We start from the raw sequence: 26251 nt of genomic DNA, 5'->3' as shown, positions 1-26251 counted from the left end.
GGGGAAACCAAGCGGCGGCTTGGGGGACTGCTTTGCAGAACACCTGTGCTTGGTTCGCAACAAACAACTGCACATCCCAGTTGCAAACCATTTTAACTCCCCTTCCCATTCCTCAGATGACACATCCATCATGGGCCTCCTGCAGTGCCACAATGATGCCACCCGAAGTTTGCAAAAACAGCAACTCATGTTCTGCTTGGGAACCCTGCAGCCTAATGGTATCAATGTGGACTTGACAAGCTTCAAAATCTCCCCTTCCCCCACTGCATCCCAAAACCAGCCCAGCCTGTCTCTGCTTCCCTAACCTGTTCTTCCTCTCGCCCATCCCGTCCTCCCACCTCAAGCCGCACCTCCATTTCCTACGTACCACCTCATCCCGCCTCCTTGACCTGTCCTCCTTCCCTGGACTGACCTATCCCCTCCCCACCTATACTCTCCTCTCCACCTATCTTCTTTTCTCTCCATCTTCAGTCCACCTCCCCCTCTCTCCCTATTTATTCCAGTTTCCTCTCCCCATCCCCCCCCTCTGATGAAGGATCTAGGCCCGAAACGTCAGCTTTTGTGCTCCTGACATGCTGCTAGGCCTGCTGTGTTCATCTATCTCCACACTTTGTTATCTAACATATTATGAACATTGCTTAAGTTTATGTTTGATATTATCCTCCATAGTTAATTTTTATAGTGCCCAATAAAGCTGAGTAGAATTGAGTGTTCAGGTCGTGGATCCTACTAAGAATAAAATACAGGAGGGGTCCTTTGCAGGTCTGGGAGAGGGAGGCTCGGAGTTGGGGTAAGCTTGATTGTAGTGCCCACTAGCTTCAAAATCTCCCCTCCCCCTACCACATCCCAAAACCAGCCCAGCTCGTCCCCGACTTCCTAGCCTGTCTTTCCTCCCACCTATCCCCTCCTCCCAACTCAAGCCTGATCCCTATCTCGCCCCCTTGATCTGTCTTTCTCATTAAATTTCTTGTAATGTTTTAACTTTGGGGGGGGGGGGGGTAGAAAAGATCCAATTTTATTTAAATTGTGTTGTACCTATGCATAAACCTCAGTTTAATCCATCAAACTACTAGCTTGATTGCAGAAATCTCTCCCTTAAATGATTAGCAATGGTACAGTCTTTGCATTAAAGGGGTCAAAGTCTACATGAAATCATTGTTAACTCACTGAAAGAGGAATAAATAACCTTTAAAGTTAAGTATATGGTGGAGACTCTTTAGCCTATCTGACAATGCCTATTTGACACTGCTGAAAACTACTTTAATAAAAACGCTCCAGCTGAATTCACTAGATCCATTCTTACTAATAGGAGTCTTCATGTTTAACAGATTTCTGATTTGTTTACAGCGACAAAGTACAATCTCTCTGCTACTTGCAACTAACACGGCAGCTGATTTCCTGTGCTGCTGATGGGGGTATTGTAGTTTGGAACATGGATGCTCAGAGAGAAGAGGTAATGAGCTTTACTGTTTCCTCAAATACCTTTTAACATGTGAAATGTACCATGCATCTAGTCAAATTTCAAATTGTCTGGATCTATTTATTTGTTTGAAATGAGCAGATGTTGAATATAAATTATCTAAAGGTGGACCAGATGTAACCAAGTGATTACAATGTGTAGAGCTGGATGAACACAGCAGGCCGAGCAGGAAGGCTGATGTTTCAGGCCTAGACCCTTCTTCAGAAATGGGGGAGGGGAAAGGGATTCTGAAATAAATAGGGAGAGAGGAGGAGGCGGATAGAAGATGGATAGAGGAGAAGATAGATGGAGAGGAGACAGACTGGTCAAAGAGGCAGGGATGGAGCCAGTAAAGGTGAGTGTAGGTGGGGAGGTAGGGAGGAGAGGGGACGGACGGATCAAGGGGGCGAGATAGGGATCAGGCTTGAGTTGGGAGGAGGGGATAGGTGGGAGGAAAGACAGGCTAGGAAGTCGGGGACGAGCTGGGCTGGTTTTGGGATGTGGTAGGGGGAGGGGAGATTTTGAAGCTAGTGGGCACTACAATCAAGCTTACCCCAACTCCGAGCCTCCCTCTCCCAGACCTGCAAAGGACCCCTCCTGTATTTTGTTCTTAGTAGGATCCACGACCTGAACACTCAATTCTACTCAGCTTTATTGGACACTATAAAAACTGTAAGTACAGTAAACTTGCTGGTGCCTGCCACCCAAAATGGGCTTCCTCCACCTCCTAAAACCCCAGCGGTACCCAGGACCTTCCTCACAATATGCCTGCCACCATTGCTCCGACAGTGGCCACATGGCCAACTATGGATGACATCACATCCGCCGCCGCCGGGTACACCGCTTCCGGGACAGCGGATGCCACCGCCTACATTTGAGTCCAACACCGTAGAAATTTAGGCGGCACCTACCGTCACCGCTGCTGCCGCCTCCTACCCTGCTCCATCCACCACTGCTGCTGACGCAACTCCGCCCACTGCCTCTGGTGCAACTCCGCCCATCGCCACTGCAACTCTGCCCACAGCTGATGCCGACGTCGCTCCACCCAGTATCCACAGCCAGCAGCTCTAGAGGAGACAGCCACACTGAGCCCTGCCAAGCCTTCACCATTCCTTCCCCCCCCCCCACCCCCCACCCCAAGACCTCCCCTGACTGAGGACGAATGGTCAGCCCTCAGTAAGGGGCTCACCTTTGTCTCCTCCACCCACACGTCAACGAATACCAGTCACGCTTGGACATTGAGCAATTTTGCCTCCGCCTCCGCACATACTTCTCTAACTGGGAGCCTAACCCTCCCTCTACTGACCCCTTCCCCTGCCTCCAACACCCACCCCCTCCTCCAGGGCACCACCCCAAGGCTTCCTACCCTCTGTCAACGTCTTCATCTCCAACTGCTGTTGTGACATCAATTGCTTCAACCTTGCCACCCTCTCACCCACTCCAACCTCTTCCCCCCACAGAATGAGCAGCCCTCCGCTCCAATCTCGACCTCACCACAAAACCCGTGGACAAGGGAGGCGCAGTTGTGGTATGGCGCACTGACCTCTACATCGCTCAGGCCAGGTGCCAGCTCCCTGACACCACCTCCGACTGCCCCCTTGATCATGACCCCACCCCCAAGCACCAAACCATTCACAAACTCATCACCTCAGGTGACCTCCCACCCACAGCCTCTAACCTCATCGTTCCCCACCCCTGCACCGCCCGCTTCTATCTCCTTCCCACAATCAACAAACCTGACTGCCCTGGTCAACCCATTGTCTCCGCCTGCTCTTGCCCCACCAAACTCATCTCCACCTACCTGGACTCTGTTTTCTCCCCTTAGTCCAGGAACTCCCTACCTACGTCTGTGACACCATCCATGCCCTCTACTTCCTCTAGAACTTCCAATTCCCCGGTTGCCGACACCTCATCTTTACCTTGGACGCCCAGTCCCTATACACCTGCAATCCCCATGCAGATGGACTAAAGACCCTCCGTTTCTTCCTGTCCCACAGCCCAACTAGTCCCCCTCCACTGACACCCTCATCTGCCTAGCCGAACTCATCCTCACCCTCAACAACTTCTCTTTCAATTCCTCCCACTTCCTACAGACAAAGGGGGTGGCCTTGGGTACCCGCATGGGCCCAAGCTGTGCCTGCCTCTTTGTAGGATATGTGGAACAATCCCTGTTCCGTACCTACACTGGCCCTCTTCCTCCATTACGTTGATGACTGTATCGGTGCCACCTCGTGCTCCCACAAGGAGCTTGAACAGTTCATCCACTTCACGAACACCTTCCACCCCAACCTCAAGTTCACCTGGGCCATCTCTAATACCTCTCTCACCTTCCTGGACCTCTGTCTCCATCTCCAGCAACCATGTAGAAACTGATTTCCATTTCAAGCCCACTGCCTCCCACACTACCTAGATAACTCCTTCTCCCACCCACTTGCAAAAATGGCACCCCCTATTCCCAATTCCTTTGCCTCCGCCGCATCTGCTCCCAGGATGAGGCATTCCTCTCCTGTACATCTCAGATGTCCTCATTTTTCGAGGACTGCAGCTCCTCCCACCTCAGTGGTCAAGAATGCCCTCGACTGTGTCTCTCTCACATTACCCGCAACTCATCCCTCGTACCCCCTCCCCGCAATAACAACCAAAAAACGGAATCCCCCTCATCCTTGCATACCACCCCACGAACCTCTGGATTGAACGCATCATCATCTGACACTTCCGCCATCTGCAATCTGACCCCATCACCAAAGACATTTTTCCCTCCCCACCCTTATCTGCTTTCCGGAGGGACCACTCTCTCCATGAATCCCTTGTCCGCTCTATACTCCCCTCCAACCCCACTACACCCGGCACTTTTCCCTGCAACCGCAGGAAGTGCTACACCTGCCCCTACACCACCTCCCCCAAACCCCATCCCAGGCCCCACGAAGACTTTCCACATCAAGCAGATGTTCACTTGCTCATCTGCTGATGTGGTATTCCTGCATCTGTTGTTCCCGTTGTGGCTACCTCTACATTAGGGGAACCAAGCGGAGGCTTGCAGAACACCTACGCTAGGTTCACACTAAACAACTGCATCCCCCAGTCGCAAACCATTTCAACTCCCCCTCCCATTGCTCAGACGACATGTCCCTCCTGGGCCTCCTGCAGTGCCACAACGATGCCACTCGAAGATTGCAGGACCAGCAACTCAATCCGCTTGGGACCCCTGCAGCCCAATGATATCAATGTGGACAAGCTTCAAAATCTCCCCTCCCCCATCACATCCCAAAACCAGCCCAGCTCGTCTCTGCCTCCCTAACCTGTTCTTCCTCGCACCCATCTTCTTCCCCCCCCCGCCCCTGCCCCCGGCACCTGTCTCCCTGTTTATTTCAGAACCCCCTTCCCCTCCCCCATTTCTGAAGGGTCTACGCCTGAAGCATCAAGCCTTCCTGTTCCTCTGATGCTGCTTGGCCTGCTGTGTTCATCCAGCTCTACACCTTGTTATCTCAGATTCTCCAGCATCTGCAGTTCCTACTGTCTCTGAAACAAGATGTAGCATTTCGTTCTTTATGTAAATAAAAGCAAAGTATTGCAGATGCTGGAAATCTGAAACAGACACCAAATGCTTGAGAAACTCACCAGAATTAGAAGCATTAGTGGAGAGAGGAAAGGTTAATCTTTTGAATTGGATGTGACTGTCCTTCAGAGCAGCTGATTCAAAGTGCTAACTCAGTTTCTTTCTCTGCAAAAAATGCTGCCCAAGAGAAAAATAAAGAATTGCTCAGTGATTATCACTGGCGCACAGCGGCAGGAACCCAGCCCCAATTCCAGAGGTCGGTGCATGGGTTTCCCTGTGGTCTGATTTCCTCCCATACTCCAAGGATGTGCAGGTTAGGTAGATTGGCGATGGTAAATTTTTCCATAGTGTCTAGTTTTATGCAGGTTCGGTGGGTTGGCTGTGGTAAATGTGTGGTTACAGGGATAGATGGGCTGGGTCTGGGTGGGAAACTGTTTGGAGGATCAATGCAAAATCGATGGGCCAAATAGCCCCTTTCAGTACTATAGGGATTCTGTGAAAATCGTGATCCTTCCCCTGTACTGTGTATTGCATTTCCGTGGGCACGCAGCACTGACCCGGGCTGCTATCTTAGTTCATTCTGACTGTGCACGGTGGCGTGGGCTCCTTTGCATGTCAGCAAGAATATGCAGTTAGTTCCTTTCCATTACACTGACCATCAGTACTGCCTTTTGGAGTTAACCTGCATTTCTGGATCCTGTCCTCAGGAGTGCTGAGAGTGTAAAAATGGCCCATAATGCTGTGGAGCTGGAGTTTAAAAGTAGTGCCAAATAGCACAAAGTCCTGGCAACAGTGAGCACATCTGCCTGTCCTGCTGCATGGTTCTAAAGATGAATAACCAAGAAGCCAGTTGCATAACTAATGAGATGAAGAGCAGCAAAGAATAAACTTAGGACATGGCAGATAGTGCACTGTGAATTTCACTCTCCCAAAAACATTTTGCTGTAAAATGGAAAAATTTGGCCCTTAGACGTGTAAGCAGACTGCCAGATCGGAGCTGGGTAACAATGGAGCAATTAGCTTAACTTCACTATGAGAATAAAGAGTGGAAACCATTCTATTTAGAGTTTATTCCATGTGTACTTCTATAGCATACCAAACAAGAGGCACTGAATGTATGTTTAAAAGAGTGACCAAGTTTCTGAAGAATTGTCCACTTCCTTATGGAAGCTCAGAAGAATGAGGGGGTGTCTCATTGAACCCTATAAAATTCTAACAGGACTGCGTTTCCTCTGTTTAGGAAGGATGATCACAATGAGCAGGGAAACCAGAATCAAGGCTCACAGCTAAGGATATGGGGTAAACTATTTAGGACTGAGATGAGTCAAAATTCACTAACAGAGTTGAGGTCAAAACACACAATTTCAAGGAGTTAAACATATCACTTGGTGCTAAAGGGCCCGGAGAATGTGGAGGACGAGCTGGAGCAAGCTGTTGAGTTGGATAATCAGCGATAATCATGATGAATGGTTGAACAGGCTTGAATGGCCTGTTTTCTCTGCATCTAAATCAATCGCGTTTACTGTATCCTCTATGCCCCCCGCCCCCTCCAGTTGTAGACCTCTCGTTTAGTGAAAACAATCCATTGTAATCAAACAACTCTGCTTCACCTCTTCATTTATTTTTAAACATCTTTATCAACTACTGTTAATATTTTGGCTTTTTAAACAAATAGATTCTGTTTCTCCAAACTAAACATTTATATTTTCTCAAACAACACAATATTGTTGTGAATGTTTGCGATGTGGACAATGAATTCCCTTTAAATATTTTTCAACCTTTCAAAGGCTTTCTATATAAAGATCAAGGAGAATTTTTTTTAAATTAAGCTCATGGCATTGAAAGTAAAGTGCAATTCATTTGAGTGACGGTTTTAATATCTGACTCTAAGGAGCTGTTGAATGATATGTCATGGAAATCTGTGCTTGGTGTCTGCTTTTCATTAGTCACATAAATGACCTGGATGCTTAAGTTAAATTTAAATGCTAAAGTAGGAAAGGTGGTAGAAGCTAAGGAGATATCTTAAAAATTATGTAAAATCAAGGTTTCAAGAAAAATCATTCAGTAACAAAATAATGCAAGAAATATTTGGATCAAGCAGCAAATGTGGGGAGAGAAACTATTAACATGATTGTATTATCTGATTTATCTAGTGCCTCTAGTGAGGATTCCTTTATTGCCAACCACCTCTTCTTATCACATTGTATGAAAAAACTAAACACCTTTTCCTACCTTCCTTGATGTTAGCCTCGCATTAAACCTTAATTCTCTGCCTTCTTGATAACTGAGAGTTTCTCTTTTTTCGAGGCATGACTTAACTCCTTACCCCCAACACTCCCACCATTCCTCTCCAACCTCATCATAATGAACTACTTTCTCAGGGACTCTATTCCCAGTGTGTATTGCCTCGTGTGTGGAAAATAGTTTTCTCTAATCAGGATTTAAGTTTGTTTTCTGCAGCCTTATGCTTCTTTTGTCCAGCTTATATAACTCGCTTACTTTAACCACGTCTGTTCGCTTCCCTTATTTTGCTGGCTGTATCATGATCCCCACTCTTGGCTTTTCTCCAAAAGAAGAAAGAATTGGCACAATAATATTAAGAAAGAGACCTGGGCTTAGTACTGAATTCAGCACTGAAATATCCGCTCAGCTTGTGTTAAGGTTGTCCTGTTTACAGATTTATTTGTCGGCCTATCTCTACGTTATCAACTTTGTTCAATTCTGGAGCAAAGGAAGTCAGAAACCAGATGTTTTTGAATTAAAATCTGTTTTCTGATAATGTTCTCTTTCTGCAATTTGCAGTTCAAATTCAGCATTCTCAGTTAACACACAATGCTGTAGTCCCCAGGACCAGCACAAGCCTGCCCAGCCAATCAATGGCTTGCTTTTAAGGTACTACCAGTAAATTTGGTATTGATATTTCTGGTTTGCTTCATGGTTCTATTTCTTTCCAATTTTAAAGAGCTCATTTTCTTATTAATCACCTGTTTCCCTAATTGGTTTTCAGCCATTCCCAAGGTTGTTTGCTTGCTATATATTATCAATTCATTTTGAAGAGTTAATAGTATGTTGTATGAACATTCGATTGTTTATTCTCTACACATAAACAAAACAAATATTTTAAGTTCTGATCAGCAATATCCTTGTTGAAATCCTACTGGAGTCTACCATATCAGTGATTTGCAGCTATTTGGACTCCACCTAGCCTGCAATCTTAAACTTTTCCCATGCATATTTAATTTGGTATGACTGTTTAACACCTTCCATGTGGTTAAATTTATAAAAATCTCTGTACAAAATGATACATTATACTGTGATATTGCCGGTGATACAAGCTAATCAAATATTGGTATGTTTAGTTAGATCGGTGGAAGCTCTGCTGAATCTGTGTAATGTCATATTTGGAGTAGCAAAAGTTTCATTCATTACACTGTAAAAAGGGCTGTTAAGAATGGGGGTAATATAGAGATCAGCACTGATAAAGAACAATCTGTGTTTAAGGGGAATGTCTAATAAGAAAAGATTGAATTAGCTTACAGTCTGCAGCTGAGAGAGCAGTTGGAGAATTTTCTTACTGTTTTCAGTGTTATTTCAGAGCATAATGGAGCATGTAACTTTTTGTGGCAGGAAAATGGGGCAGAAGCCACCTCTGCTAGTTTTCTGCCACAGGATTCTACAGAATTTCTTCACTTTTAGCTCTTCCTGCAATCTGCCCACAGAATATAAATAAAAAGGCCACTTAACCAAACTGTTCAAACTGTGTACGCCAAAGTTATGTTATATTGATGATGAAATGACAGCTATTCTCGTTTCTGACCTGCCTTGAACACTTCTAACTGCTAAGCAACAACACCCATTTGTTTGCTACAGTTTTCTTCCAACTTATAATTGTTGCTTTATAGGCTCCGCAATGGCAGGAAAGCGATTCTTGTCAAAACTGTAAACAGCCGTTCTTCTGGAACTTCAAACAGATGTGGGACACAAAGACTCTTGGTTTGCGGCAGGTATGTGGTGGAACTCTAAAATATTTGACGTCCTTGTCAGATAATTGACACTGTAAATGCTTGTTTCAAAATATTTCTGTTTTTGGAATTCTTTTGGTTCATTTGTGAGATTTTGGCATTACTGGTTTTGCCAGCATTTGTTACTCATCTCTAATTACCTTTTGAGAACATGGTGGTGAGCTGCTTTCTTGAACCAAAGCAGTCAATGGGCTGCATGTGTGGTTTAGAACAGGACTTTCAAACTATTGCCCTTGGCCCACATATACCCTCCTGGACCTTATTTTTCTTTATTGAGATGTTGAGGGCTGCTTCTTTAGGTCAGCGTTCTCTAAGGTTTTGGAATCCGCAGTGTAACATTGATCTTCCAAGCTTATTTTGGGTTGGCTTTTCTTTTGTAAAGAAGGGTTTAAAATAAACAAAAAAATGGACTGGGTAGTAAATATGAAGGTGAAATGTAGCATGCAACTGTTGTGTGTGCAAGCTGTGTGATCTATGTGCGACAGTTGAAGCATTCAGATAGGAGGATAATTTTGCACTAAATGTTAGAATGTATCATGTTGTTTGCACATTGCATTGTCTCATCACAGTTTTCAGTAAGCGATTGAACACTGACAGGGGAGCATAACTTATAGATATCGCTTCAGTTTGTTCTAGCCCAAAGTTACAATGGATTCTGGAACCTTGGCTGATCTTGTTAACTTTATTTATCTTGCAATGTTTCCTAACTTGATGTAGGTGGCATCCTGGGTTCTTTTAAAGACTGTGGTGCTTAAGACCTAATGAGAATTCTCCATCCTTGCAAATGGGAGAATCAAGAGATGATTACAGTGAAGGGATTGTAGATTGGTACTGAACAGCCTGGGGACACCACTCACCATTCCAGCCCAAACAATAAACAATTCAAGCCTTACTGCAACCAAGGAAATAAAAACTGAGAAGGCTACTACTCATCTTTTTTTTTTGTTTTTTTACCTGCACCACCCTCTGCAGATGTCATTAATTGTTCTTGATTCAAACATCAACAAAAGATCTTATTTCTAGAGGTGAGGTGAAAGCAACTGCCCTTGTCATCAGGGAGCATTGGATCTGGTGCTGCATGAAGAAGCCTTTCAAAACTGCTGTTTCACATGGCTGAGGATAGAGGGCTAGGGGTAGGAGGTGGTGCCTGATAAATTCTTCAGTGGTAGAATCCTATCTAGCACAAAGAAAGATTGGCCTCCAAGGATTGCAACAATCACCTCAGACCAAGACATTGGTGTACCAGTTTCTCAGGGCAGTATTCTAGGTCCAGCCATCCTCAGCTGATTTAACAATGGTTTCCTCCAACCACAAGATCAGAAGAGAGGATGTTTGATAATTGTACAGTGTTGATTCCATATGCCATGCCCCAAAATAGATAGTCTGTCCTGAGTGCAGCCAGATCCGAGCAGCATTCAGGATTGAGCCGATGAGTGGCAGGTAACATTTTTGCTAGATGTGTGCCACATAATCTTCATCTCAGAAGAACATCTTGGCAGAATCTGACTACTTCCCTGTGATGTTCAATGGTAAGGCTATATATAGCTGAATGCCCATTGTGAACACCCTTGGATTATCAATGGCAAGATAATTAACTGGATTATTTGCACACACATCCTGGCTATTGCAGAACATTAGAGAATTTTTTTAATGCAGGGAATAACTTGTCTGCCCACTCTCCAGAGTTGGTCCTCTACTTGAAAGGCACAAGTCATGAGCCTAATGGGTGTTTGCCACTTGTTTCGTTGAGTGTCGCTCAGGTGTGAAGAAGCTGACACCATCTTAGTCAAAGCACGTTACTTAAACGGTATCTACAACTTTAAACATTCATTTTGGCATGCTGTGGGTACATCTACAAGACGCATTGTAGCCATCTCCTTTAACAGTATTTCCTGACCTGTAGCACTTACTGCCTAGAAAATCAAGGACAATGGATTCACAGCCATACCACCATCGCCTGCAGTTTTTCGTCCAGGTCACACATCATGTTGAATTAGAAGTATTCTGCCAGTCCTATACTGAGTTAAATAGGGCAATAGCGACATAGTGGTAATGTCACTAGACTAGATAAACAAAATCCCAGGGTAATGTTCTGAAGACCATAGGTTCGAATTGCACTACGATAGGTGGTGAAATTTGAATTAAAAAGAAGTCTGGAATAAAGAGCTAGTCTGGTGCTGAACAAATAATCACTGTTGATTGTTGTTAAAAACCTACCTAGTTTGCTCATGTCCTTTTTAGAGAAGGAAATCGGCAATCCTTACCTACTCTGGTCTATATGTCACTCCAGACCCACAGCAATATGGTTGACTCTTAACTGCCATCTGGACATTTAGAAGCGGGGAACATCCTAACTAGCCACATATTGAACCAAAATAAACTTGGAGACCATGACCAAATGGCACCTTCCGTCGTACCTACACCATACAGGTAGCAGTGTTTCAAAAAGGTCCCTTTCCACCCATTCCCAAGGATAATTAGGGGTGGACAGTAGCGCAAGTCTTTCCAATAATGTTCGTATCTGATTGAGGAGTAAAGATAACATTCTTAAAGGGTCCAGACATAACAGCTGGAATAGCTAGTGAATATAAGTCTTTAAAAGTGACAGAAAATATCCAGTGGACATGTCACAGGTGCAAGGAGGTCTATCAAGCTATCAGTCTGTTCAGACTGCATCTAAATAAGAAACACTGAATATTCTAGTAATTGCCAAATACTGGGCAGAAGCCAAGCCAGAAGGCATTTCCCTAATGAGAAGTGTTACGAATATTATACAACTCCATAGGGGCCTCATCCAGGGTGAGCAATACTGGTGTGTCACAGCGAGGAAGAGGAGAAAAAGGCACCATTCATTTCCCAAAAAAGAAAATTTTGTAGAAAATCTATTTAGTCAGAGGAGGAAACAAAACAGCCATTGTAACTGAAACAAAAGGGACATTAACAAGAGAAACTACAACCTACTGAAATCCAAGACTAACGAACTGAATTCAGGCAGACGTCTCCTTTCCCAGAAAGTGATGAAACCAAAAACTCCTGTAGAGAGGTATCAATTAAGGTATTTTTCAAAAACAGTTTTCAGTATAATGACGAAACCCTTTATGTGCCTGTTAGAACCAGAAAACATGAGCTAATGGTTAAATAATTGGTCTGTTATCTGGGCATTCCTTAATTTTTGTACAAAATTTTGCAATCCTGAGCAACTGTCGTACCAAGATGCACAAGACTCGATTGTAGTCATTCTGTAAAATGAACGGTTTAAGATTAATGAGAAAATGACCCCTTTCCAGTTTAAATGCAAGAGAAAAACCTTGTTCAAATAGAAAGACAATCTGGTTTTGATAATTGGCAGTTGGTAGGATTACATCGCAAGAATTGTGGTGACCAGATAGGTTTATGATTTGGGAGTCCCAGAGATTAAATTATCAGCACAGTACAGTTCATGACTCACGAGCCTTGGAGATTGAACTGAAACCGAAAAGCTTGAGACCTTTCTAATCCCAAAGATTTTTTAACCAGCTAATCCTGACCAATGTTAATCCAAAATCTGTAAAGGAGATAACTCCAACTTTACAGTATTATTTGATGAAACACTATATGTAAAACAGGTGATCTTCTAAAATTGTAACTTCACAATCCTATCATGATCGCCAGGAAACTTGATTTCCAATATATTGTTTGTGAAACATAATAACAATAACATGAGGAAAATGGTGGCCCAGATCTTTCAAACAGCAGCAGTTACCTTTGAATTGCTGGTCTGCTTAAATTTTCACCTGCCTTGTGAGCAGCAGCAAATACCTGCCTGTCTTCCAAGCCTCGGGGCACAGTATGCCTTGAAGAACTCCAATGTGTCGTGGAGTCATGGGGAAGAACTGACGTACCATCTTTTATTGCACCAGCAGCCATATGGTAAATTTGAAGGTTTGAAGTGAATGTTGCCAAAACATTGAATGTATTCAATAGGCGACTAGATATAGCACTTGGGGCGAATGGGATCAAAGATTAGGGGGAGAAAGCAGGATGAGGCTATTGAGTTAGTCAATCAGCCATGATTGTGAAGAATGGTGGAGCAGCCTTGAAGGGCTGAATGGCTGTCCCCTGCTGCTGTCTTCTGTGTCTCTGTTTATGAATGGGTGAGTGGATCAATGTGTGAAGGGTAAAGAGAAAGATAAACTCTAGAGAGTAAATTTGGATAAGAAGAATACAGGTTAGTATATGGGTTAGGGGACTGCATGTTAGTTAAATCGGGTTAGGTCGGTGTGATGGGCAGCCAGTGTAGCCAGCAGGGCTTTTTGGAGGGTTTGGGTAGACAGATGCGAGTGGATAGTCCAGGTTGAAGAGTGAGTTTGGTGGGTCAGTGTAATTGGGGGATTCAGTTCAGGGGCTGCTGAGCAATTGGTGTAGGCATTTTTCTACCTGACGTTCTACTGGGTGACAATCCAGGTAAATATGAACTGTCCAAAGTCTCAGCGTCAAAGTTGGAGATTTTTGCGGGGAGACGGAGAATTTTCCAATGGAAGTTCACATTTCCTGGGCAATTCCCACAGAAGTTAGTGGTGAGGGCTTAGAAAGGACATCTCCTATTGTATTTCAGTTAGGACAGAAAAACCGAGGGTCACTGCAAACAAAGGTTCTAGCTGTCCCCCAGTGTTATGAAGAATTGGTCTGGCCTTGTTGCTATGGAACTTCCCAGGTAGTTGGACCATTTCTGTCCGTCACCTGTCTATCAGGGGAAAAATTTGCACAGAAAAGCTCATTTGACCACCAGGAAGTGGTCAGCAAGTAGCCTTCTCGAGACCCTGTGGGAAAAGGAGAGAATTGATACTGTCAAATTCATTTGGCAGAATACCTCATTACCAAAACTTTCTGACAAGCTCCAAGACAATGCTTGGCTGTGGATGAGAGGGGCAGTGCTGATTTAGACCCTTTAGTCATGCCATGTCTCTGTGTGCCACTACACTTTGCCCTTGAAGTGGCCACGCTGGTGATGAGATTGTCTCACATCTGCTGGAACCTGCCTTTGCGAAGAAGGCCTGGAGAGAGATTCAGCAGTTTTTGGCAAGGTTTGTCCCAAGAAGTGTGCTGCTCTCCAGTCTGTTTCCTGGGACGCGCACACAGACAAACATTGACTGTACCTGGAAGACCATCAAATCAGTGAAGGACACTCTTTGGTCTGCCTGAATCTTGGTGTTCCAGTGTAAAGAGTTGACCTGACTGGTACAGACTAGCACATTTTAAGGCCCAGGACTATATGCTGAGGGATGCTCTGAAGCTTGGGGCAGCTGCTGCCGTGGCACGCTGCGGAAAGGCACCCATCTTTCTGCCAAAGTATAATGAGGGTTTGTTCAATTGTCAGACTGTCTTGGTGCCTTAAAATGGACATAGTTACCTACTTAGGTAGGAAATCTCTTTGATTTTTGCAACTGTAGAGAAGCTCTGAAAAATGTCAAAATTCTAGTGTGTTGTTTATATTTTCCTCTGCAAGAATTGTACAGATACATTTTGGAATCTTTGTGTGTACTTAGATGATTTCAATGAATAAAATATATTTTTGAAAATAAAGTAGATTTCTATCACATGACCTCTTTCCCCACATCCCTCGACATCACCACTATGTCTAATTTTGCCTACTCGTGTCCTTTCTGCGGCTGGGCAGTTTGAAATGGATAACTCTTAAAAATTTGAAAGTTGTGCCCTTCTGATGACGGATTCATTTCCGATTCTAATCCTTTATCTTTCCACGTCACTGAGTCTGACTTCCTAGAGTGTTAGAAAATCCTTCCAAATCCTCTGCACCAGTAAATTTATAAATTTAGTCTGTAAAATGGAGAGAGATTCTTTTTAAATGTATCTCTATTAAATTAGAGTGAAGTTGAATGTCAATTATAATAGTTCTGTTTGGAAATTGAATAGAAGTGTAGATTCAAAGTTTTGTTTAAATTTCAACCATTGTTTGAAGAATATTGCTACTTTGTGTTTGAGCGAGAGATTGGAAATTTATTTTAACATTTTCTTCTTGAAATCTTTTATTTTAGCATCACTGCAGAAAGTGCGGCAAAGCTATTTGTGGGAAATGCAGCACTAAACGTACTACCTACCCTGTGATGGGCTTTGAGTTTCTGGTGCGAGTCTGTAACGACTGCTTTGATACAGTCAAGGATGAAGAGTGAGTATTCTTATTTCATTTGACTGTTAGGACTGCTTCTCCTATTTGACTCTTCAGAGTGAAGTATGAAGTAGATTAAAAATAAATTGTATTTATTTTTAAGTGAGGTCATCTAGTGAATGAGAGGAGACTAGCAACACTATCTGAATCCTACTTGTTATGATTTGTGTGCCTGCAGCTTGATTAGGATCCAGATGGATTCGTTTTGCAGGCTGAAGTTAGAAATTATGCATGTTTGATTTAATATTCCCTAAATGCTGGGAAAGGCGTTACCAATAATTTAGGTTGATTTTTAGTAAAAATTATCTCTGCGTAAAATGTCTTTCTCTGAATCTGAAACCCTCAATGTTAAAATTGTTTTCTCTATATATTCTCATTTTTCATTCTGTAATGAAGTGGGTTGATTGGCAAAGTCCCATTTTTCAAGGACTACAACTGCTTTTCAGCGTAGGAATGTTTTCCTGTTGGTGACTGTGTCTGGTGTGGCAAATTAGAGCCAAAGTGTACTACAGCTAAATCCCAAAGCCTGTGTTTGCAGTTATGTTTCACACAGAGCCAGGTGGTGCTGTATGCTGTGCTGTCACTTTGGTAAGGAAGGAAAGAAATGCACTGTTGCATTTCCCTGTGTTGATCTCAGTTATTTGCAAGGAAGATCAATGTGTGATATTGGATTTCGGTTACAATGAGACTAAAGAAAATATAAGAAATGATTTCCATGGGCTTCAATGATCCACTATCATAATCTTGCTGTAAGCCACAGGTGGGACATTTTCACTAACTCCAAGTTTATTTTACAATGGTTAAGTGACCTAGATGCTTCAGCATGATACTGAACTGTTTGCGGAGTTCACCTAGCTTCATTAGAGAATATTTTGAATAAAGGCCATGGAGCCATGTTGTGGAAATAGCTTGCAAATCATTATCAAAAATAATGTTTGTGTTGTCAGCTGTATATGTTCCAAAGATAAGATTGAACTTTTAGTTAACACACATTGCATGCCTAACAATGTGCCTCAAGTCAGTCAAAATGACGTGATAGACTTTGCAGAAATATGACAGTGTGATGACAATGATTGGCTCAGATCGTATTTATTTCAACATTTGCTATCAATTAATTTAACTTTCTGCATAGTACTTGTGTTCAGATAGAGCCTTTACCTGCACATCAAAGGGTATGTTACATTCGAGAAGAATAGGAAGCTGTTTTATGGTAGAGAGCCAGCACTCTTAATCAGGGATGAGATGGTGTAATAGTTAGAAGTGATCTTGGTTCAGGAGATCAGGATGTAGAACTGGTTTGAGTAGAGTTTAGGGATAGAAGGGAAAGAAGTCACTGGTGGGAGTGATATATAGTCCCTGAAAGTGACTACAATGTGAGACAAAATAAACAAAAGAAGCACTGGGTGCTGTTGATAGAGATGGCAACAAACATCGGCAATTTTAATTGACATAAAACTAGAAAAATCAGTTTGCTGTAGTCACTTGAATGATGAATGATGAGTTCATAGAATCCTTTTGAGAGAGTTTCTAGGAGTTACATTTTCTAGAACGAAGCACAGAACAGGTTTTATTAGATTTGGTATTGTGTAAAGCAACATGATTGATTAATTAAATGACCTCTGTTTAAAGGCACCCCTTGTAAACAGCAACTACAATGTAAGTGGATTTGACATTTAGTTTGAAAGGAAGATGATTGAAGCCTTTTACTGGTGTATTAACCTCGAATAAGGGCAACTGTGGGCATGAAAGCTGAGCCAGCTGAGAGCACTGGGATACTAGGGAAAGGGATAGATCAAAAGGAAAGCTCAAGTGCTGCTGATCTGCAAATAATTTCAGTAGAAATTTGTCAGACATATTCCGTCAACTGTTTTTATTGATGCTGACTGTGAAAGGTATTTATTGCAATATTTAATATTACAGTCGAACCTCTTTGGCAACGTTCCATGAAGGCAAACATAATATTGCTCACATGAATCTGGATAACACAAGAGGATTGATGGTAACCTGTGGAAGTGATCGTGTTGTGAAGGTACTTTTTCTTTTCTCTCTCTCAAATGCTTATTCATTTTGACGAAGCCCTGAAGAATTCAAAGAGGTTTGTTTAATACACTTAAACGTGTCTTCGTGCAAAGTTTTCTCCATTATGTGTGAACTAAATTACTGGAAAAAATGCTGCATTTAATGCCCCCCCATGAAGATGGGAAACATGCAGTAATAATGGACCAGAGCTATAGGTAGACTGAGTACCTAGTGACATCTGTTGTCATTTAGACTACTACTTGCTCCTATCAGCTGAAACAAAATTACCCACCAAGTTTCTTGAAGTGAAAGTTGATAACAGCAGTGCGAAAGATACATAATCTTGGATTTGAGTTAACGGTCGATCACCAGCTTCCTATTTGATCTTAGGAATGAAAAATGTAAAAGAGGAAAAATTAAAGCATGAATTGCAGGGTGTGAATTCACTGTCAAATTGGGTATAGAGAAAGAAGGAAGGAAGGAAATTTTGGATTGAGAGAAAGAGCTTTTTAAAGATAACATTTCTTAAAATCTCTTGAAACAACTGGTATCCTGGAGGAAAAAGGTGTCAGTCTTTCAGTTAATTTTCAGTGCCTCTGTGCTTGACTATGATATCAGTGTTAATTTCTGCCATTGTTAAAAGGGTATTTACAAAATATCTTTTCGTTTTTTGGAGTGTATGGGCAATGGGCCTTTTAATTTTTTTGCATGGCCACAGATATACAGTAACAAAAAGACTGACTTGTGCACTACCATGCAGCATCCAGCTAATACATTACTAGTGCTATTTAGTTCACATCTAACATGAGGCTACAGCAAGTCATGATATTCAATTCACATTAATGGTATGATAGACAGCAAACTGGCACTTGGCAGAATCTAATGGTGAGGGCAGTGTCACAATACAGACAGCAACTTCTGAATATTTATATTTAACTGTACATCAGTCCCTTGCCTGAAGGTGCTGTAACATTGTCCATAAATGATGCTAGATGTCATTAACCTTGCAGGTATTTTGGCAGAGATAGTAAGAACTGCTGATGCTCCAGTCAGAGATAAGTGTAGAGCTGAAGGAACACAGCAGGCGAAGCAGCTTTAGAGGAGCAGGAAAGTTGACGTTTTGGTTTGGAACCCTTCTTCAGAATTGGTGGAGGGGGAATATAAATGGGTGGCGGGTGGGGCTGGGGAGGGAAGGTGGAATGGTGATAGGTGAGTGTAGGTAGGAAATAGTGGGGATTGGTCAGTGAGGTGGGAGGAGCGGATAGTTGGGAGAGAAGATGGACAGGTTGTGTCAGGTCAAGGAGGCAGGGATGAAACGGAAGGTTGGTCATGGGATGAGGCTGGGTTTAGGGAGATTTTGAAACTGGTAAAGTCTACATTTTAAGCCATTGGGCTGTAGACTCCCAAGGTAGAATATGGGGTGCTGCTCCTCCAGTTTGTGGGTGGCCTCATTGCGACACTGGAGGAGGCGCAGGATGGACATGTCACCCAGGGAGTGGGAGTGGGAGGGCGAGCTGAAATGGTTCAATACTGGAAGGTGTTGCCATTTTTTGAGAGTAGAGCACCTGTGCTCTGTAAGGCAGGCTCCGAGCCTCCGCTTGGTCACACGGATGTACAGGAGGCCGCAGCGGGTGCAGTAGACCCCGTTGACAGATGTGCAGGTGAAGTTCTGTCTGATATGAAAAGTTTGGATGGTGCCTTGAATGGAGGTATGGGGCAGGTGTAGCACTTCTTGTGGTTGCAGGGAGAGGTGCCGGGAGTGGTTGGGCCACTGGAGAGTGTGGAGTGGATGAGGGAGTCGCGGAGAGAGGGGTCCCTACAAAAGGCAGATTGGGGTGCGGAGGGAAATATATCTTTGAGGGTCGGACTGTAGGAGGCAGAAGTGGCAGAGAATGATAAGTTAGATGTGGGGTGATACGGGAGGACAAGGGGGATTCTGTCTTCGTTTTTGGTGCAGAGAGGGGATGTGTGGAAAACGCAAAATATGTGGTCGAGAGCATTTTCGACCACTGAAGGGAGGAAAGTTGCGGTCCTTGAAATAAGAGGACGTCTGGGAAGTTCGGGAGTGGAATGCCCCATCTTGGGAGCAGACACGACAGAGGCGGAGGAATTGGGAGCAGGGGAATCGCATTCTTGCAGGAAGGTAGGTGGGAGGAGGTGTAGTCTAGGTAGCTGTGGGAGTCAGTGGACTTGAAAAAGATGTCTTCCTTCATTTTTGAAAATTTGAATATTTCCTGGTCCTTCGAAATTACTGTTTTATTGCTTTGCTCCAGAGTATTTGAAGAAACCTAGGATTGAAATAAGCTCTTAATGATTAATTGTCTCTCAAAATTATGCGTTGTCTGTCCATTTGAAACAGTGTTACTGGCAAATATCACTCCTCTGTAAAGAGCATGCAATCCGCTATCTTTGAATGATTGTTGTATTTTATACCATATGGAAATGCTGTTCACTATCTAAATGTGGAAATACTAAATATTACTAAATGTTACATATTGACAGAGTCACATGTCAAGATTTCTTGGTCATTTTTCCACAACATTCACACATCTATTTTCATATTGGTTCTGAGACAAAAAAAAATTATAAATGTGTATCAAGTTGTTTCTTCAAAGTCTAGAAACAATAAGCAGCTCATAGACCTACTTCAAAGTTGATGATTTCACACCCATTCTACTGGGAGGACCTGGGTCCTGGCCACTCAGACAGTGTTGCCTGGTTTAGGACCAATTTCAAAGTTGAGAACACTGGTGGATGGATGGAAATGTAGCAGTCTACAAGACTTTTTTTTTTAAAAAAGATTTTGCCCAATCTCGACAGAAAATCCATGGTTAATAGTTAGAGATCGCAAGAACTGCAGATGCTGGAACCAAAGAGAACACTGTATGGAGTTGGATGAACACAGCAGGCCAGGCAGCATCAGAGGTGCAGGAAAGTTGACGTTTTGGGTCGGGACCCTTCTTTCCAACCTGAAACGTCAACTTTCCTCCTCCTCAGATGCTGCCTGGCCTGCTGTGTTCCTCCACCTCCCCACTGATGTTAGTTAGAGCTTGCTTCAGCTGGGTTTGATTTGAAGTGTATAAGCTTTCCTCTTGTGGGTAAGCCCAGTTCGTCCCCTCCCCCCACTGCACCACACAACCAGCCCAGCTCTTCCCCCCCCCCCCCCCCCCCCCACTGCATCCCAAAACCAGTCCAACCTGTTTCTGCCTCCCTAACCGTTCTTCCTCTCACCCATCCCTTCCTCCCACCCCAAGCCGCACCCCCAGCTACCTACTAACCTCATCCCACCTCCTTGACCTGTCCGTCTTCCCTGGACTGACCTATCCCCTCCCTACCTCCCCACCTACACTCTCTCTACCTATCTTCTTTACTCTCCATCTTCGGTCCGCCTCCCCCTCTCTCCCTATTTATTCCAGTTCCCTCTCCCCATCCCCCTCTCTGATGAAGGGTCTAGGCCCGAAACGTCAGCTTTTGTGCTCCTGAGATGCTGCTTGGCCTGCTGTGTTCATCCAGCCTCACATTTTATTATCTTGGAATTCTCCAGCATCTGCAGTTCCCATTATCTCTCACATCTAGGGAGCACTGTTTTAAAATTAGGGGTCACCTTTTCAGGAAAGGTGACTGGAACCTTTCCTGGGAAGGATGAACATGAGATTTTTTTTGAATGGTGAATATTTTCTTGCTAAGAAAGACAACCAAATATTATTGGGAGTGGAAGAGAATTTGAAATGAATGGATCAGCCAAGATTTTTAATAAATGGGAGTGGCTAGAGGAACCAGATGGTTTACTATTTATTTTTGTTCCTTATTCCTTCATGGAATGAGGGCCACGCTGGCTAGGCAGCACTTGTCCATCCCTAATTGCCCAAAGGGATGTTAAGAGTTAACCACATTGCTGAGGGCCTGGAGTCACATCTAGGCCAGACCAGGTGAGGATGGCAGTTTCCTTCCCTAAAAGGATGGTAGTGAATCAGATGTGTTTTTCCGACAACCAATAATGGATTCATGGTCATTGTTAGGTACTTAATTCCAGATATTTTATTGAATTCAAATTCCACCAACTGCCATGGCAGGATTTGAACCTGGGTCCCCAGAACATTACCTGGGTTTCTGGATTAACAGTCCAGCAATAATACCAGTAGACCATTGCCTCGCCTATATTCTGCTCCTACTTTGCATGTTATCAACCTTTTTTCCTGGGAATTGAATAAGTTCAATACAATATTTTAATATATTAGATTGTAACACTGGGAAATTGGATTCCTCAATTCAGCTTATTTTCCCTGGAAACCTAAAATCCACAGCATACAAGTTGACACGGTTATAGTATGGTTCGGTCTGCAACTGTGCCCCATATTCCGTCAACTGTATTACTGCGGGAATGCTGAAGTACACAAGATTACACAGTTGTAAACTGTTCACTTTGAGTGGGTGACTGTTTGTTTGCTTTTTTTTAATTCTGCCCACATCCTCGTTTATGCTATTTGTGTGGAATCTGTTAAAATATCATGTCTAGTTCCAGCCAACTCTGACGAATGCAGCGGTTTCTGGCATTTCAGTGATTGCATGAGTCCCAGTGTTCTCCATTTCAAAATGACAAACATTGACTGGCGGCTGGAGTTCTCAAATCAGATGTGATTTGATTAATGTCACGTATACTGAGGCACAGTGAAAAATGTTGTCTGACATGCTTTATAAGCAGATACAAGTGTGTTAGGGTAATGAACAGAGTGCAGTATATAATATTACAGCTGCTGAGAAGGTGCAAAGAGAGATCAAAATTAGTATTAAGAGGTCCATTCATAAGTCTGATAACAACAGGGAAAAAATATTCTTGAATCTGTTTGTACATGTCTACAAACTTTTATGCCTTCCGACGGAAGAGTGTAGAGGAGAGGGTAGCTGGGGTGGGAGGGGTTCTTATATGTTGGTTGTTTTCTCAATACAGCAGCAAGTATTGATGCATTCAGTGGGTGCAAGGCTGGTTTTTGGATGGACTGGGTTATATTCACAACCCTGATTTCTTTCAGTCTTTGGGAGGAACAGTCACCCACCTACACACTGATGTCTTCTCGACTGGAGAAGAAACATTTGCAATTCATTTGCCAAGCTCGGCGAACAAACCAACAGTTACCCCACTGTGATGCATCCAGATAGGATGCTTTCTATGGTGCATCTACAAAAATTTGTGTCTCGTACAACATGGTTATTTGTGTGATTCAGTTAGTGGATGTGCAAGGCTAAGTGAGGCAGAGAAGAGAGCACTGCATGGGATGACGACTGTAGATTGAACTCAGATTCTGGCTTAAGACAAACTGTAACGCACAGTTTGAGTCAATGTCCTGTCCAGTCTCATTCCACATTACGGTACGCTCCCATTTGTCTTGGATCCACAATTATGGTCCCTCAGCAGATATTTTCTACCTAACTTGCTATAATATATCCACCACCTGAGCATTAGAGAGAAATCTTGTACTTGGTTACCTTTTTTAAATTGGAGAACAAAAGCAGTTTCATGTCTTCACCATCCAAAAGCTGGTCTTGCTGTAAGAGTTAGAAAAGCCACTTAAGCAATTACCATCCAAGAGAAAGGTTTTACAAACTTAATTCATTTTCTGGCTGTTCAGAAAGTGGACATTGGCAACTGTAATTTTGTAAACTGTACCTGTGGGAGTTGAAAGTAGATAATGTTATATGTGAAGAAGACAAGATCATAGCCGAAATAAACGTGCAGTCAATTGAACCTGCTTGCCCAACTAGTATGGTCAAGGCTAATCCTTGGCTAGAACTCCACTCACCTGCCTTGTTTGTCCCTTGATTTCACGAGAGACCAAAAATCTGCCTATCTCGGCCTTAAATATACTCCATCATCGACAATCCAGAACTCGCTCGGGCAGATAATTCTAAAGCTCCACAACCTTTATGAATGAAGACCATTCTCCTCTTTTCAGTCCAGAACAATTGGACTTTTTATCCTGAGACCGTGCCTCTTCATCTTAGATTATCAGACCAGTGGAATCAATCTCATCATCCACCTGATCAAGTACCTCCAGAACGTTGTATATTTCAATGAAGGAAAAATAAGCCTTGTTGGTTTAACTTTTTTTTTGTGCCTTTTGTTTTGCTTTTTCTGCAGATCTGGGACATGACACCAGTCATTGGCTGTGGTATGGCTACAGGGCTTTCTTCCCGTTGACCTCCGACCTCCAATAGCACTGCACCTTTGACGTATATGTGCAGAATCAATTCCACCTACATGTTACCATGGAGTTGAGTAGAGATTCAGGTGATAAGCTTCCACTTAGCCCAAAGGACCGAATAAATATTCACTTGAGTAAACACCGTTTGTGCCCAAAACTATAGGCACAGAGGGGGGAGAAAAACTGCAAAAGATATGACAAAAAAAAACTACCTTTCTAACTAAAATTGTAAAATAGCGCCATACTACATAAGATTATATTTGTTCTGTATTTATTCTGTGCATAACCTAACATGATTTAATGTCTTTAATGAAGAAATGTTGTGCAAGATATTTTTTAGATAAAAATGTGTCTTTTATCCTGGCCATTTACATGTTGTAGATTGGTGACTCCTGGTCTGTTTACAGTACGATGGTTTTCAGTGTTTGCTTTAGTTATACACTGCAAATTCCTGTCGTATGCAATTTGTGACCAGGCATGGATAAACAGGGGCACTTTATGGGGGAATGTAAGCTGCATTTCTGTAATAACACAGGAAATATTTGGGATTATTAAAAAAAACCTGTACCCATTAATCAGTTTGCTTCTCTTTCCAACGGTGATGTGCGAGGAGCAGTTTTTTTTTCTCCTTTTGACAGCAACATAAATGAATACATTTCCCTCTGCTACGGGGTGCACAGTCTGATTAAGAAGGATGGAACAATTTATCATGAGCATGTACAAAAGATACGGTCATGTTCTTCAGCATTTTTACTTCATTTCAAAATGAAGAAGCTTCTATACACTTCGAGATAAAATGAATTACAATCTCTCTTTAACTATGCTTAGTTAGCACTAGTGTTGTAGAAGCCATCAATGTTCATTATATTGCCAGTTGCAGTTCCTGTAAAAGCACGTATCATTTACCCCATAATACAATGCTGGTATTTTGATAGTAATGCCAGTGAGTTAATGCTTTCAGATTTCAGATGTTTCCTGTAATTATTTTAGTTAGTACACTCCATGTTATCATTTTCTGCATTCACAATTTACAATAATAGAAAAGTGATGGAAAGTACAGTTCATGTGTCTGAGAATGTCCAAGGTATGATTCTTAAAAGGTATGAATGATGCACTGCAAATTTTGCTCTGCACTATTTTATGTGCGCCTAATAGTTATTTAAGGAAGAAATTACTTTTGAGACAACAGGTGTAGAGCTGGATGAGCACAGCAGGCCAAGCAGCATCAGAGGAGCAGGAAGGCTGATGTTTCGGGCCTAGACCCTTCTTCAAAAAAAGTTTTTAAGAAGAAGGGTCTAGGCCCAAAACATCAGCCTTCCTGCTCCTTTGATGCTGCTTGGCCTGCTGTGCTCATCCAGCTCTACACCTTGTTATCTCATTCTCCAGCATCTGCAGTTCCTATTATCGCTGAAGAAATTACTTTTACAATTTTTGCTCTATTTATCTATGAAAAATCATTCAGATTTATTTTCCCAAAAGAATTTTCCAACTTAATTTTGGGGGAAGAGTTCAGAAGAGGATTAGTCTTACAGTGCTGTTGTCTTGTACTGTATTGTCACACTGGAATGGGATGGAAGCAATGACATAAAGCACGGCACTGTAAAGTGATAAAGTGCAGCTATGAATCTTACCTACTAATTAAATGACAAATGTTTCAAATCTTTTCATCGGCCTGAAATGAGGATTGCCTTTTGATTGTTTGACATTCCCTCCTTTAATATTTATAATAGACAAATAATGTTTTGATCAATGGATTTGATTTTTATTCTCAACTGCGCACCATTGAGAGTTTGCTTTTTTTTAAAAAAGTGTTTTTTGACGTCTTCCTTTTATATGGTGTTGGGAGACAGAAGAAAAATGATTTAAATATTAATGCAAGACCACTTCCTTCATCTTCAAAGGTTTCATTTCTGTATTTTCCCAACGTACGCTGGTGCCTGGGTGTTAATTGAACACTTTGCATCTGGATCATTTTCCCTTTTGTTTTTCCACTCCACAGCGTTCAAAGTTCTACTTTGCAAAATAACCTACTACTTGAAAGCTTTCCTCCAGTTGAAGTATTGTCATGCCATTGTTGGAATAAGGCTGTCTTGTTTGAAGCTTGGAAAATATATTTTGTGCAAAGATTGGAGAAATATGTAAATGGAACTGCATTGTTGAAAGCTGTTCACAGATTACAGTGATGAGCAATGACTTGTAGAAGGAATATCTGTTATGATTCTGTTTTTAGACAGTACACTAGCATAGCTTCTGTAAAGATCAATTACTTCATATTGATGCTGCTGAATTTGACGATTGTTTCTGCTCTGTTTATATGCTGTACATCAAAATTAAGTATCTAACTGCGTTAAATAAACTTAACACCTGAAACAAGAATTTCTTGCATAAGCTGTTCTGAGTCAAAGGATTGTCTGATGATTTCAGTGATCAAGTACAGAATGATAAAACTCTCCTCCAGTTCCCATGAGTATAAAAGTGGTCCTTTCAATGTGTCACAAATAGTTTGTGTGTATAAATTGTAATTTGATAGAGAAGCTAGTTAAACCTTCTGACCACATTCAAGAGCTTTTCATGGTTATAATATTTTCCAAAGTACTCCTTCATTCCTTTTTTAAATGGATAATTGAGTATTCATTTGATGGTGATGGACTGAACTGTATCATTATAGATCAGTGTTAGTGTTTGCAAAGCCTCTGTCTAAAATAATATATTTAATAAACTTTGCTCACACTATTCATTGATGTTAATGGTCCAGATTTTGCACTCAGCAGGAAAGTGATATCACTTTTATGTCTGATGTAAAGCATGTTACGTACAACGCAGTGTCCT

General features: G+C 42.5%; 1 protein-coding gene across 1 annotated transcript in view; it reads left to right on the top strand.

Annotated features, from left to right (window-relative positions):
- The window catches only part of wdfy1 (WD repeat and FYVE domain containing 1), a 63399-nt gene extending 38759 nt beyond the window's left edge, over nucleotides 1-24640 (top strand). Inside the window, exons 8-12 of the mRNA XM_048542786.2 lie at nucleotides 1348-1453; nucleotides 8918-9019; nucleotides 15073-15203; nucleotides 17124-17232; nucleotides 23359-24640. Of these exons, the coding sequence (XP_048398743.1) occupies nucleotides 1348-1453; nucleotides 8918-9019; nucleotides 15073-15203; nucleotides 17124-17232; nucleotides 23359-23418 (508 nt within the window). The 3' untranslated portion in view covers nucleotides 23419-24640. The remainder of the gene's footprint in view (nucleotides 1-1347; nucleotides 1454-8917; nucleotides 9020-15072; nucleotides 15204-17123; nucleotides 17233-23358) is intronic.
- Nucleotides 24641-26251: the final 1611 nt, after the last annotated feature.

Source organism: Stegostoma tigrinum, chromosome 14 (assembly GCF_030684315.1).
Source record: "Stegostoma tigrinum isolate sSteTig4 chromosome 14, sSteTig4.hap1, whole genome shotgun sequence".
Lineage (NCBI taxonomy): Eukaryota > Metazoa > Chordata > Chondrichthyes > Orectolobiformes > Stegostomatidae > Stegostoma > Stegostoma tigrinum.
Note: the sequence above shows the minus strand (reverse complement) of the source record. Positions and strands in the feature narration are given on the sequence as shown.